Here is a 13,791-nt window from a genome sequence, read left to right as displayed (position 1 = left end):
TTCTGTCCATCCGCGGGATTGGCTAATCCACCTCGTGCGTTTCCGTACCAGGTTTCACCTGTGCAGGCGCTCACGTGGCGGCATCGTGCGTCGCACAGCACGGACTCCGCACGCGCTGCCGTGCAAACCTGGCACGGTCCCCAAAACAGCTACGGCCGCTACTCGGCCTTTGTCCACTGTCAGGCACCGTCTTCGTCGCACCCTAGCGCACAAAAAATCCCACTTGCCACAATGCTCACACACCTCGCCATGACACTCGGACATGCGGTTGCATGTTCCCGCATGCCGACTGCCATCTCCCTCACATACAGCGACCTCACACACACGGTCTCTCTCACACATGGCCATTCACTCACGCATGCCCTTTCACTCACACACGTGGTTCCACTCACACACGGCCTGTCACTTGCACAGGGGGCTTCACTCACACACACCTTTTTACTCACACACGCGGTCCCTTTCACACAACGCCTTTCACCCACGCTATGTGTGCGTTGCAGAGTACATTTCACCACACTTGTAAACACACATTTCGACACAATCACACCGGGGATTTGTGCCACAAGGGGTCCCGAGGCCTTCACACCCCCCAAGCTCCAAGTGCACCCGTCAACAGCACTCGGCCCCTCTACCTCGCAAAGCTCGACCGGACCCACCTGGTCGTGATCATCTTCAAGGGGGAATATTCCCTCCCCTCGTTCCTGGAGGAGGCTATCCGGCTGCTCGCAACGGGTCACGACACATTCCCCGAGCTCCCCCTCATCGTCCTCCACTAACTCCATGTGTGTGTGCTCGTCCTTCACCCCGTCTTTATCGTGTAGTCTCTCCTCTACTTTTCCTATCTCCGGCGTCTGTTATTTCTGTCACCTCGTTCATTATGTCCCTCGTCTCTACGTGTCTCGTACACGTCTCAGTCACCCCCATTTAATTTTTCACTCTTTCTGTCGTCCAACATGTCTCCCGCATTAATTTGTCCTCCACCGCGGGGCCAACACAGTCCACACTCCCTCTTGTCGGTTCGGTCGAGCTGCTACGTGGTGCCGCCATTTTGCCCGCCTGCAGGCATCGCCCCACGCTCTGCATCTCACCCCGCAGTGTTTGCGTATTTGTATCCATGTTGATATTCATGCTATTTATTTCGCTTTTTATTTCTTTCATTTCGTTGCTCGCTTTGTGTGCATTTCCTTCCATTTTGTTTTGTATATTTGTATCCATTCTACCTATCAACGCCTCGAACATGTCTCTTACGTCAAATAACCACGTGGCAGTCGGTTCGCCATTATCGGGTGCCGATTCGCTGGGTCTGGGGAGGGATTTTGACGGAGGAGGGGAGGAGGGGTGTCGACAGCCGCGGCCGCGGCCGCTGCGCCCATTTCGGACTCTGGGGTTGTTTGTGGGGGAAATTCATCCTGCATGTTTATGGGAATGTCCTGCACAGGGATTTCGCCCTGAGCCATGGATTCTAATATCTCAAAATCCATTACCCTCTGCTCCCGTTCACCTTGAACCGCCATTTTGCTTCTCGGAATTAATTTTAAAAGCTCGTTTTTTGATGGGAATGGAGAGTCTCTCGACACACCCCTGATCCGATTCCCGTTAATTTGGTTTGGAGGGAAATGAATCTGTTTCCCACTCCTTGACAACAATGTAACGAATCTACCGCCCGCCCAGCATGCGAACAGCCGCTTTAGCCAATGGCGGCCGTCTCGTCCACCAGACGGACAATTCAGTCGCGACTTTTCGGAACAACGCCGAAAACCAGTCACGGGTGTGCTACAAGCGCACACAACTGCCTAGTCAATATTCTACCCGCGCGAGACAGGGTCAATCGCCAAATTAATTGATATACATAAGTATTCGTGCGGGCAGCCTAATGAGAGACCATACCTCAGCGAGGTCTGCTTGGACGCGAACCGCTGAAGCGGTTCGTTCCATTCTGGGATAACCAAAACTCTCCCTCAGCGATCGTCCCGACAACGAAAACACTCTCCCTCAGCGCTCGTCCCGACAACCAAAACTCTCCCTCAGCGCTCGTCCCGACAGCGGTGTATTATCGGGAGACCTCGCTGGACCCAATTCTTTTATCGGCTATTAAAAAGCCCGCTAAATTCTGAGAGCAATACGGAGGTTCAATTGCGAAAGAGGACACAACGAACGGGTTAACATTTAAACACGCACATTTATTATTTACACACGTACACAGTAATGCAATGGAAAAGGTGAAACACGCATGCAGTTATTCAATGGATGCGGGTAGGGACAAGACACTAACAAGGCAAAGCACTACAACCGTCTATTATTATTATTATTATTATTATTATTATTATTATTATTATTATTATTTACAAGCACTTACACAGTTCTACTTGCGGGACATGGCGCCACAACATTCACACAAAGAAACAGGGAAAAGACCACCCTCATAGACAAGGGGGTCAGACTGGACCCGTAGGTCTTTATTACGTGGGACTTGGCGGACTGAAGGAGTCCCACGAGACCGTTGCAGGTTACCTCCACCCTCATGGTTCCTCGATGGGGCGACCCGCGACGCTCTTTCCCCACGGCAGCTCGCGTAGCCACGGTTGCGCCCAGGTCTTGCCAGGCGGCCGGGTGTCGGGCCTCAGCCGGCGACGCGCTGAGAGGAACGAACGGGTTTGGATGCTCTTTCAAAGTTGATGCTATTTGTAAGAACCTGCCCGTTCCTCAGCGACACTCGGACTGTCCCAAAGCCTGATCACCTCCGACCGTTTGGCGCTGGCTGGCGAGCTCTCTCCGGCTCTCCCCACACGATCGCACAGGTCTGCCCGGAACTGCAGGCTCACCCACGCTCTCTGCCTCGCGCGTCCTCCGCTCCCCTGGACTTCGCCCCGCCTGTGTTCTTCCGGCTCCAGACTTCTGTGTCTGCCTCCAGACTCCACCGATGACTACGACTTCGAATTGGCACTCCATTTGGCCTTTATAGGGTTGATGAGACGAGATCTGACCGCTCTCTGACCTCTGACCTCCACATGCCCTGCCCCTTTTTCTCCTGTGATCCGATTTCTGAGGCGAAGCTTTTACAGAGCGGACGTGCATGAAATCACCCTCGCTTGCGCTCTCTGACCTCTGACCTCCACAGGCCTCGCCCCTTTTTCTCCTGTGATCCGATTTCTGAGGCGAAGCTTTTACAGAGCGGACGTGCATGAAATCACCGTCATTTGCGCTCACAACGAAACCCCCGCGTCGGTTTGCAGCGACGCTGTTTGCTGGGGACATGCCGCGGCTGGTGCAAAGATGGCGTCGCTTCCAGGATGAAGGTGAGGCGATGTTATTTGGGTGGGGGAGATGCGGTTTAGGAGATGGTGGGGAGATGTCGTCATGGAGTGGGTGGTTGGTGGGTGGCGTGGAGAAGGTGGTTGTTGGGTGTCGTGGAGAAGGTGGTTGGTGGGTGGCGTGGTGAGAAGGTGGTTGGTCGTTGGTGTTGTAGTTGGGCCAAAATAACGATAGTAAAGAAAAACGGCTAACTCAAAGATCACAGCCCGGGTAACACGAATAAAGGCCATTCAACAACGGTGGGGAAATCTAACTGAGCACGGACTTATCTGCATAACTGAACTAAGGACCGATATGGTGTTCTGCGAATTTCCACAGCCGTAACAATATAATACAATATATATTCTGAATGAAAGCCATTTTTGACTGGAAATACGCGAACAAAATGGAGATAAAGTGGAGTTCATCCTGCTATTCTCCCAGAATGCTCCTCGATCTTTCAAAGTGTAAATGGGAGTTCCATCGTGGATGCTATTGCTCGATGGTGGAATGTGACTGTGGCACTGTGTACCCACACCTCCCCCCGCGACACTTTGTGATGCTCAGGGAAACACCCACCAAGCCACCACCCAAAATTCCATGTATCTTGTGTATGATCCCTTTATGTAATGATTGAAATGTTAATGGAGGTTTTCAACGATTGCGTCTCTCAAGATATTGCGTTTTCCACTGTAGAATAATTTTCTAAGTCATCTGTACAATTAGAACATTTATTCAACAAACAAACACTTTAATATGCATATTGGAGATCCTGGACATACAAGACTCATTCCAGATCCATTTTATTATTTGTTTTATTACTCTCAGATACATAATAAAGAAAATGCATCCACACCACAGAGTTGCAAAAAATGGCTTTTTCTTATTCTGGTCGCCAACTGCTGCCCTCGAGCCAGGGCCTCTGAAAGGCACCTGCAGAGCCTGCAGCCACAATGGGCCACCCACAAAGAGGGGCCTCCCACATCAGCTTGCAATATTTTCAAAGCATCTTGAAAATACAGTTGTGCAGCATCGATGTTTCCAATAACCATAGCCATGTATTTCGATAACAAGGAAATCCAACACAGGTGGAGGCCATTCAGCCGATCATGCTTCCGCGAACACCACACCACCCCATCTCACAAGATCCAAGGAAGAAAAGGCAAAAAAAGTTTTTAATTAATGAAATAATTTTGTTTGTTTGTTTGTGTTTTGTGTTTGTTTTTTTTGTTTTTTGTTTGTTTTTTTTTGTATGTTTTTCTCTTTTCTTCCCTGAGGGGAGGGGGTATGGGCTTCGTTAAAACCACACAACATCAACCACATAACCCCCCTTGACAATACTCCCACCAGCAGCACTCCGTACACATGCACACATCCTCCGTCAATACCTAAAAGTCTTATCAACATCCATATACCCCTCCATCTCCATAACTTACAGGTACCTATCTAATTCTAATTTAAACTTATCTACTTTTTCTGCTGCCACTATCTTTCCAGGGAGTCCATTTCATGCGTTAACTACTCTCTGAGTGAAAGTCCCCTGCCTTACTACCGTCTTAACTCTCCTCTTCTTTACTCTCAGGCTATGGCCCCTGGTCCCATCACTGTCTACTCTGTTGAATAATTCATCTGCACTTATTTTATCTTAAACATCTCCATCATATTTCCTCGTCACAGCTTCCTTTCTAGTGAATCTCCTTGTCCCTGTCTCCCTGTCTCCCTGTCTCCTTCAGCCGCTCCTCATAGCTGAGTCTCGCTAGGCCCGGAATCAATCTCTTCGCTCTGCGCTGAACCCTGTCTATGGCATCTATGTCCTTCCGGAACTGTGGTGACCAGAAGTGCACACAATATTCCAAATGTGGCCCTCACTAAATTCCTGCACAATGTTAACACCACCTCTTGATTTATAAATGATCCCCTTCCGAATACAACCTAAAACTCAATTTGCTCTACCTGTGGCTGCCTGGCACTGTGCTGCCTGCTTATATCCCACATCTATTACCACACGCAGATCCTTGTCCTGCGTGACACACTCCAAAATTACCTCTTGCATCCTGTAATATCTATTTTCATTGTTCTTTCCCATTGCCAACATCTTACATTTGCTCAGGTTAAATTCCATCTGCCAGTCTTTTGCCTAGTCTATGCAAGTATCAATACTTTCCTGAATATCATCACCACCCTCTCGACTATCCACCTCACCTCCAGGCTTTGTGGCATCTGCAAGTTTGGAAAGCTTACTCTTTATCCCATTATCCAAATCGTTGATGTAAACAATGAATCGTTATGCTCTGAGTACTGATCTCTGAGGTACCTCGCTACTTACATCCTCCCAGCAAGACATCCTCCCACTCACAGCCACACTTTGCTTCCTACCACTAAGCCAGTTTGCAATCCAATTAGCGACCTGACCAGCCACCACTCCACAAGCCCTCACTTTGGCTCACAACCTCCGATGTGGTACCTTATCAAATGCCTTCTCTCATTCTAGACACAATATGTCCACTGCCTTTCCCTCATCCACTCAGACACTGTTTCATAGAACTCCAAAAGATTTGTGAAACAGGAACTACCTTTGGTAAACCCATGCTGACTACCTTTAATTCCTTTGTATTTATTTAAATGGTTCCTCATCTAGTCCTTAATTAATGTCTCCAACACCTTCCCCACAACTGAAGTTAAGCTAACAGGTCTATAGTTTCCCAATTCTTCTCTGGATCCTTTCTTAAATAGTGGTGTTACATTTGCTACTCTCCAATCCTCCAGTACCAAACCTGACTCCAGGGTACTATTGAAAATATCCGTTAGCATCTTGCTTACCTGCTCAGCCACCTCCATCAATACTCTCAGGTGCATATTATCTGGACCTGGAGCCTTATCTACTCGTAGATTACCTCGCCGTTCCTTTACTTCCTCCACTCCAACCTGGATCTTCTGTAAAAGCCCTTTCTCACTTCCTTGATCGATACTCACAGCTATTGGCAATTCTCCTGGCTGTTCTTGTGTAAAATTTGAAGAAAAATACCTGTTTAATCAGCCTGCCATCTCACTTTCATCACTAACCACTCTCCCGGTGCTATTCCTCAATGGGCCCACACTGGTCCTCACCTGTTCTTTTCCCCTGATACACTTAAACAAAGCCTTGCTATTCCGTTTAATACTCTCAGTCATGTCCTTCTCGCACTCTCTTTTAGCTTGCCGAGTTATTTTCTTCACTTGCCTCTGTTTGCTTCGATAGTGACATAAATCTAACTCCAGTCCTGTTATTTTAAACCTAATAAATGCCTTCTGCTTCTCCTTAATAGTGTTCCTTATTTCACTGCTCAGCCACCCCGGTCTCTTTCAACTTCTAGTTTTACACCTCATTGGAATGTACTTACATTGCACTCTCCCCATTTGGTCTTTAAAGGTTTCCCATTTATCTGATGCTGATTGTCCTGTTGTTAGAGTTTTCCAATCTACACCACCCAATTCTCTCCTCATACTCTCAAAGTTTGCCTTCCTGAAATCTAATAGCCTTACCCTACTATCCTGAACTCTAACCCTTAACAGAATCTTTGCACACTCAATGTTATGGTCACTTGCTCCGAAATGCTCCCCAACCTCCATCTCCTCCACCCAATCGGTATCGTTACTTCAAAGGAGGTCTAACACTGCACTCCCCCTCGTGGGCTTATCGACAAACTGGGTTAAAAAGCAATCCTGGACTAAAACTAGGAAATCCTCATCTGATCTGCCCTTTCCCTGTTCCTGGACCAAATCTATCCCTGGCAAGTTAAAATCCCTCATCATCAATACCCTTCCCTGACCACACCATTGCTACCACCCGCCCCCGTTGTACCGTCGCCACCAGCCGCCCCCGTTGCACCGTCGCCACCGCCCACCCCTGTTGCACCACACTTTTGTGCCCCTTCCACGTCTGTCACTCTTCATTCTAAAATCTAAATGGTTCCTCCTGCCTTACCTTAAACATCTTCTTCCAACTATGAAAGATAGAAGGACTTTTAAAATAGGACCCTGGATCTTTATGTTTAAACGGACATTGATTTTTTTTTCCAAGTATTATCGATTAATATTTATAGCTTTCCAACGACCTCAAAGTAAATCGAATCAAATTTGCCAGGAATAGTTTGCTCGATTTTACGGCATTTCCTTAATCTTGCGAACTACTTTTAGCAGGTGAGTCAATATTGTCTTAATTGTTAACATACTTGGCACTATGCTCACATAAGCTATTCTTGGAACAATGAGCACCAATAGGCACAGAAACCGAGGTCTGAGGCATTACGGCGAGGAGACGCATTTGAAATATGTGAACATTTCCTCATTTTTGTTGTTGTGGAAGACACTACTGGCGTTAAACTTACAGAGAAGTTATCTATACGAATAAATGTAAATGTGTGTCAGTGTGTCTCCTCCATAACTCCAAAACCATAAAACCCTGAAACTTTGCATGCAAACGAAGAAAACGCCAAAGAAGTGCAAGAGTGAAAATTGGGTGTTTGGGTTAAATAAAACAGCCCTTTTGAAGATAAAATTAACAGCCTTATTTAATTACATCCTTCATCAGGTGATCCTTGGCCACTTCGCTGTCTGGAATCTGAAAGCGTTTCCTGGGTAACCTCGCTGAGGTCTGAAGCCGCTATGTTTTTTTTGGCCTGCTCAACCATAATATGACTTTTTGGATAAAGTCATTAGACTCGGAACAGGCCGCAACAATTTCTTAACGATAAAGTATTTTTTCCACTTTCCTCACTCATATTATCGAATGCCTCTTCATCATAGCTACGAATTGTTATATAGATCGCTTTTGTAAGTACTGTGGTTTTCAAATATGGAGCTTGGAGTGATTTCATACATTATATGATACGATTTTCCACGGTCTTCACTCACGGACTAATTAAAGTATATAATCCAAATTATATTTCGGTTTTGATGATTGGATATCGTCCGGACAAAATAAGTGTCGAAATCTGATGATGTAAAGAAATAACGAGTCTTCTAACTAATGTGATATACCTATTTACTTTGAGCAAACAAGGATATGTTCCCTCCTTCTCCATAAATACACAAGAAAATGTGAAATTTCCAAAGCATTAAACTTATCATTTTCTGCTGTTTGGAGAATTATATTGAGTGAACAAAAATTTTGGGAACGTGCCAAAATTGACGAGCTTCATTAGCGATATGATTCAATGCAATCACTGCTCGACCTCGCACCCTGTCCCCCAGAGGGACTGCCTATGCATAGCGTCTGCCTGATCTGTGTCAATGTTTTCAGAGGTTTTGTGAGGTGCTCCACAGGGAATCAAAACAAATCTGGAAAAAAAAAAAGGACATTAAAAAAAGAGAAGTCATCACGTTTGCGCGGACCCCAAACAAATGGACCACGTGATGCATGCACAGACGAACAGGCAAGATGGTGGATTTTCCGCAATGTTTATTTCATCGGCAATGGAACTTTGTGGTCTCCAGGTTTGTTCTGCATTAAGCTGCAGCTCTTTTTTGGATAAAGTCATTATTTGAACGAATTCATTTAATTTCATTAACTGCTGCATGCGCGGTGAAGACTGGCTTGAAAGTTAAAGGGATCCGATATGATATGCAGCGACAGCCTGGCCAACCATTCCTTATCAACCATTTAATTGAAGTGTTTGCATGAGTGCTTAAGCCACTTGCCGAACGCATTACAGTCGATAGCGGAACTGCGCGACATCCTTTTGAGCGAATCGTTCACTCACTGCGGATGCCTTTGACTGCCACGTATTTCGTGCTCCATCACCCTGAGCGAGTGGTTCGTGCTCCGTCACCCTGAGCGAGTGACTCACGCTCTGTCACCCTGAGCGAGTGACTCGCGCTCCATCACCCTGAGCGAGTGGCTCGCGCTCCGTCACCCTGAGCGAGTGGCTCGCGCTCCGTCACCCTGAGCGAGTGGCTCGCGCTCCGTCACCCTGAGCGAGTGGCTCGCGCTCCGTCACCCTGAGCGAGTGGCTCGCGCTCCGTCACCCTGAGCGAGTGGCTCGCGCTCCGTCACCCTGAGCGAGTGGCTCGTGCTCCGTCACCCTGAGCGAGTGGCTCGCGCTCCGTCACCCTGAGCGAGTGGCTCGCGCTCCGTCACCCTGAGCGAGTGGCTCGCGCTCCGTCACCCTGAGCGAGTGGCTCGCGCTCCGTCACCCTGAGCGAGTGGCTCGCGCTCCGTCACCCTGAGCGAGTGGCTCGCGCTCCGTCACCCTGAGCAAGTGGCTCGCGCTCCGTCACCCTGAGCGAGTGGCTCGCGCTCCGTCACCCTGAGCGAGTGGCTCGCGCTCCGTCACCCTCAGTTCTTAAGTAATGAATCACCACCTCACGACAGGAAAGTCAAGAGGTACCCATTCTCACTCTGAGCTGTCTAGCCTGGGTTTGAATCCCGACCTAGCTATAAATCGTCATCCCAGTGTTTCACAGGTAGGGTGATTCGTCAATGTGTGTGCCGTCTCTCAGAAAGATGTTAAACTGGGCATCTCATCTGCTGGAATCCACCTCTCCCTCCCCTTTCTCTCCTCTTCAACTCTCTCACCCCTCTGCCTTTCTCACCCCTCTGCCTCTCTCACCCCTCTACCTCTTTCACCCCTATCCCACTCCTCTCTCTCCCTCCCAATCCCACCACCTTCTCTTCCACCCTTGTCCCTCTTTCTGACCCTGCCCCTCTCTCTCTCCGACCCCTCTCTTCTCCCCGCCCCATCATTTCCCATGATATACCAAAGTTTGTTCATGACATTAGAAAAATCGGGGTCTAAGGGCATGTAAAGGGGGGGGGGGGGGTGCCCACCAAATATTGTTGTGGTACCGGCGTGGCAGTGTAACACATGAAGGAGGAGCTGTCTCAGGTTCCTTTCTCATCAGAAATCGCAGTACGTCGCACACGAATAACTTTGTTCCGCGGCGGTCACTAATGGACCCCGAATGCCAATAAATTGACCACATGACTTGGGGTCTTCTGTGTAACAACCATTTAACTAAGAACATGTAACCTTATTGGGGAATCACACCCTCGATACATACTGTTATGTCTGTGGAAATTCGCAAACCACCATTCAGGGCCCGTAGGTGAGATAACTCCAAGTACATGTATAGTTAGCCCCAAACCTGTTTCGAGGGAATTTATGTGATCCATTCGGGCTGCGACGCTTTGAGATAGCCGTTTTTCTGTTCTATTTTTATTTTGAACCAACCACGTCTCAACCACCATAACCATCAAACCACCACTCATAAACCCTCCACCACCCTCATCTCTCTCCTTCTACGGCCATTCCCGCACCACCTGTGAACACTGAGTGTCGGGCTGTCTTGGCTCGTTCAAGATACGCACCGAGCCGCGAGTGCAAATAGCGGCCTTTCCGAGGGAGAATTCGGATCAAGAACGCTACACGCCCACTTCTGATCTGTCCAATTAGCAAGCGCGGAGCGGCTTGGCCCCGCCTCCAGGCGCGTCTGTGTGAAATCCATATATGCAAGTTCTAGGATCAGGGGAGGTTCACGCCCACTTTTCCTCCGTCCAATTGGCGAGCGTGGCTCTGCCTCCGAGGTCATCCTGAGTAGGGTGAATATACTGGTTCTGGCTCACTTTCCCCATGTAAATGAATGGGGGATTTTCAGCGATTCATATTTTTTTTCCCTAAAAATAAACCTCCTTTTTATCCCAAGGTATATTTATTTGTCTCCCCTTTTAACCTAGGGGCTCTCTATTCAAATAACCTATGCAACAAGATAAAGATTTGTTAAAGGTGATTCTAAAGAAATATCTGAAAAGTCTTAGCCTCGGGACACTCTTTATCAAATAACCGATGCATATTGTTTAGCTCACTCATTGAACCTATAAACATTTGTTCATTCTCAAATTCCTTCAACAGATCAATTTTCTTTGCACAATAATCCCCATCTAAAATATTTAAAAACAAAACATTTGAATCTTTATATTTTTTAAGATACCCCTTTTGTGCCATTACGAAATGATGAACTTCTCTCAATGCTCTTGTTTGACCACCTCCAGAGCCACATATCATTTTGAGATTATAGTAAATTGTTTTTTCATTGTACAATTGATAACCATCAAAGTTTTCAGTCCATTCAAGGATATTCATTTTTTTCTTTACATCCTCTAACTTACTAGTTTTTAAATTGATTCGCTTATTTGTTTTATTTACCTTTGTTTTAGTTATTTTTTCAATTAGACTTATTTGATATTTTTCACATTCATTATGTTTTCCATTTATATACCAAGACTGAGATTTTCTCCACTCTTTAGTTTGATTAATACTTGGTTTGACCATTTATATATTGCGAAAAAACGCGGCGGGAGCCCTTAAAAAACCCTAACCCATCTTCCCATCGTTAAAACACAATCTATTCTATTCACTATATCATACAATATCCATATGGAACACAATCTATTCCATTATCTAAAATAAATCTCTTATCATCAAAGGCTCCTAATGCCTTTTTATTTACTTCTTCACTATATATGTTATGTTTATAACTTCTTATTGTATTCATTTTCCGATATTCTTCTCTCTTATTATCAAACAATTATAATAATTTCTAAAAGTTATTGATTTATTTATTACATATTTCTTTATTCCCTTTAACCTTTTATCAATCTGATCACCATACTTATAAGCATATGCCTTTGCTCTCAAATCAAATAAACTCACTCATTACTTTTCCACCCAACTCATCCTTAAACTTACCAATAACCTTTTCATTCTTTTTGGAAAATAACTCACTCTTCTTGCTGAAATTACTTGTATCATATACTCCAATATTTTTCTTCATATCTTTATAAACATCATCAGTTTTTATATCTAGGATAAAACTATCAGTGTCCATATACAACAATGAAACATTTTCACCACACTCTTTCTTTAAGTCATTATACAAATAATCATACATCAATATCTTTGTAAATCAAGAACTGCTGTTCCAATATAAATTGGTTTATCCATTACAATACTTTCCTTTTTCATATGAATAGCAGAAAAGTTCTCTGAAAAAACCTCTTCTCTCTCAAAACTTGGTTTATTTATCAATCTCGAAGCTTCTTTCCAAGATGTTGTGAATCTAATGTTTTGCCTGTTTCTAACATTTTCCATAGTCTTTCCAAATACAGCATTATTCATTAATTTATAAAAGTCCCCTTCAAATTTTACTTTTGTATTTGCTCTCATATCTGTATTGAATTGAATATACTTTTTCATCCAAGGACTTTGTTTTAATTTTAAAACTCTATGAATTTTAGCTACTCTCAATCCTTCTCTCAAAAACTGTTTTAAGCTTCTCTGATGCAAAACATATCCCTCTTTATCATAGAATGTTGTTTATAACTTTTTCTGTTGATTTGCTTTTAATATTAAAACTTTTATGATAATCACTGAACCATTCTTTCTTTGGGGTTTCTTTCTCACATGCAAAAGGAAGGTCTTTATGCTTATTATGAAGATCACTCGGGTACCTCAAATCAACTTCAAAATAAAACCTTCTTCTTCGTCATTCAATTCCTCTTGAGAAGAAATAACAATATTCATCAAAGCCTTTTCATAATCCTTTTCTTCCACCCACTCTAATTTACCATAAGGCAGAGATTGAGACATTGCCCATCCATACAAATTATTAGCATCAAAATACATCAAAAAATTACTATCTTTTTCACTATTATAATTTGGAAGATATTTATTATTTGCTTTAGCATATCTTTTTGAACATACTTGTGATATTCCACCTCTCTTGGACTTCTCAATCATCAAAAGCACATCAACATCACTGATTAAATCTATATCTTGTTTTGTCATTTTCAACATTGCACTCCAAGCTAAACCAGGAGCTGTGAAATAGTGGGCAGGATCTAATCCATAACAATTTTTATTATGACAGAGTGATCTAAAAGCTTCAAACACATCAGCTAACAATAAAACATCTGTTTTTAGATATAAATCATGATATTCTCCAAGGTTCTTTATCTCAAATATTTTCCATATTTCTTGTGCGTGTTTATATTCCTGATCACTTATCTCTTCTTCATAAAGGTTATTATAGAAACTTTCTTTTGAAGGAAGATGTGTTTCTTTAAATCTCATAAATGAATCCATATAATCATAAGGATAAATTCCCTTACTTGTAAGAATTTTCTCTTTACTTTGAATTTCATTCCTTGTTTGAATTTCCTCTCTCGTGAGAATTCCTTCTTTAATCAGAATTTCATCTTTAATCAGAATTTCGTCTTTAGTTAGAATTTCATTCATTGTTCGAATTTTCTTTATAATTAGAATTTCATCTTCAGTTAGAAATTCTTCATTAATTTCCTCATTAATTAGAATTTCCTCTTTACTTTGAATTCCCTCTTTAATCTGAATTTCCTTTTTAGTGAGAATTTCCTCTTTTGGAAGGTATGAATTAAGATTTGGAAAAGAGTCCGTGGAGCTTAGATTTGATGCGAGGTAGGCTAGTGGTGTTCCCATAAACTTGTAA

General features: G+C 44.3%; 1 protein-coding gene across 5 annotated transcripts in view; it reads left to right on the top strand.

Annotated features, from left to right (window-relative positions):
- The window catches only part of LOC147027062 (uncharacterized), a 514,850-nt gene that overhangs the window by 41,359 nt on the left and 459,700 nt on the right, over positions 1–13,791 (top strand). Inside the window, exon 1 of one of the 5 annotated variants that reach the window (XM_085883213.1) lies at positions 3,218–3,296. The exons of the other annotated variants lie outside the window; for them this stretch is intronic. Coding sequence (XP_085739339.1) covers positions 3,254–3,296 — 43 coding nt within the window. The 5' untranslated portion in view covers positions 3,218–3,253. Of the gene's footprint in view, positions 1–3,217; positions 3,297–13,791 lie in introns of those variants that run through there. 5 annotated transcript variants of the gene reach the window in all.

This window comes from Eptatretus burgeri, chromosome 5, assembly GCF_056783735.1.
Source record: "Eptatretus burgeri isolate ZD-2024b chromosome 5, Ebu_testis_v1, whole genome shotgun sequence".
Taxonomy (NCBI): Eukaryota; Metazoa; Chordata; class Myxini; order Myxiniformes; family Myxinidae; genus Eptatretus; species Eptatretus burgeri.
This window is presented reverse-complemented; position numbering and strand designations above follow the sequence as displayed.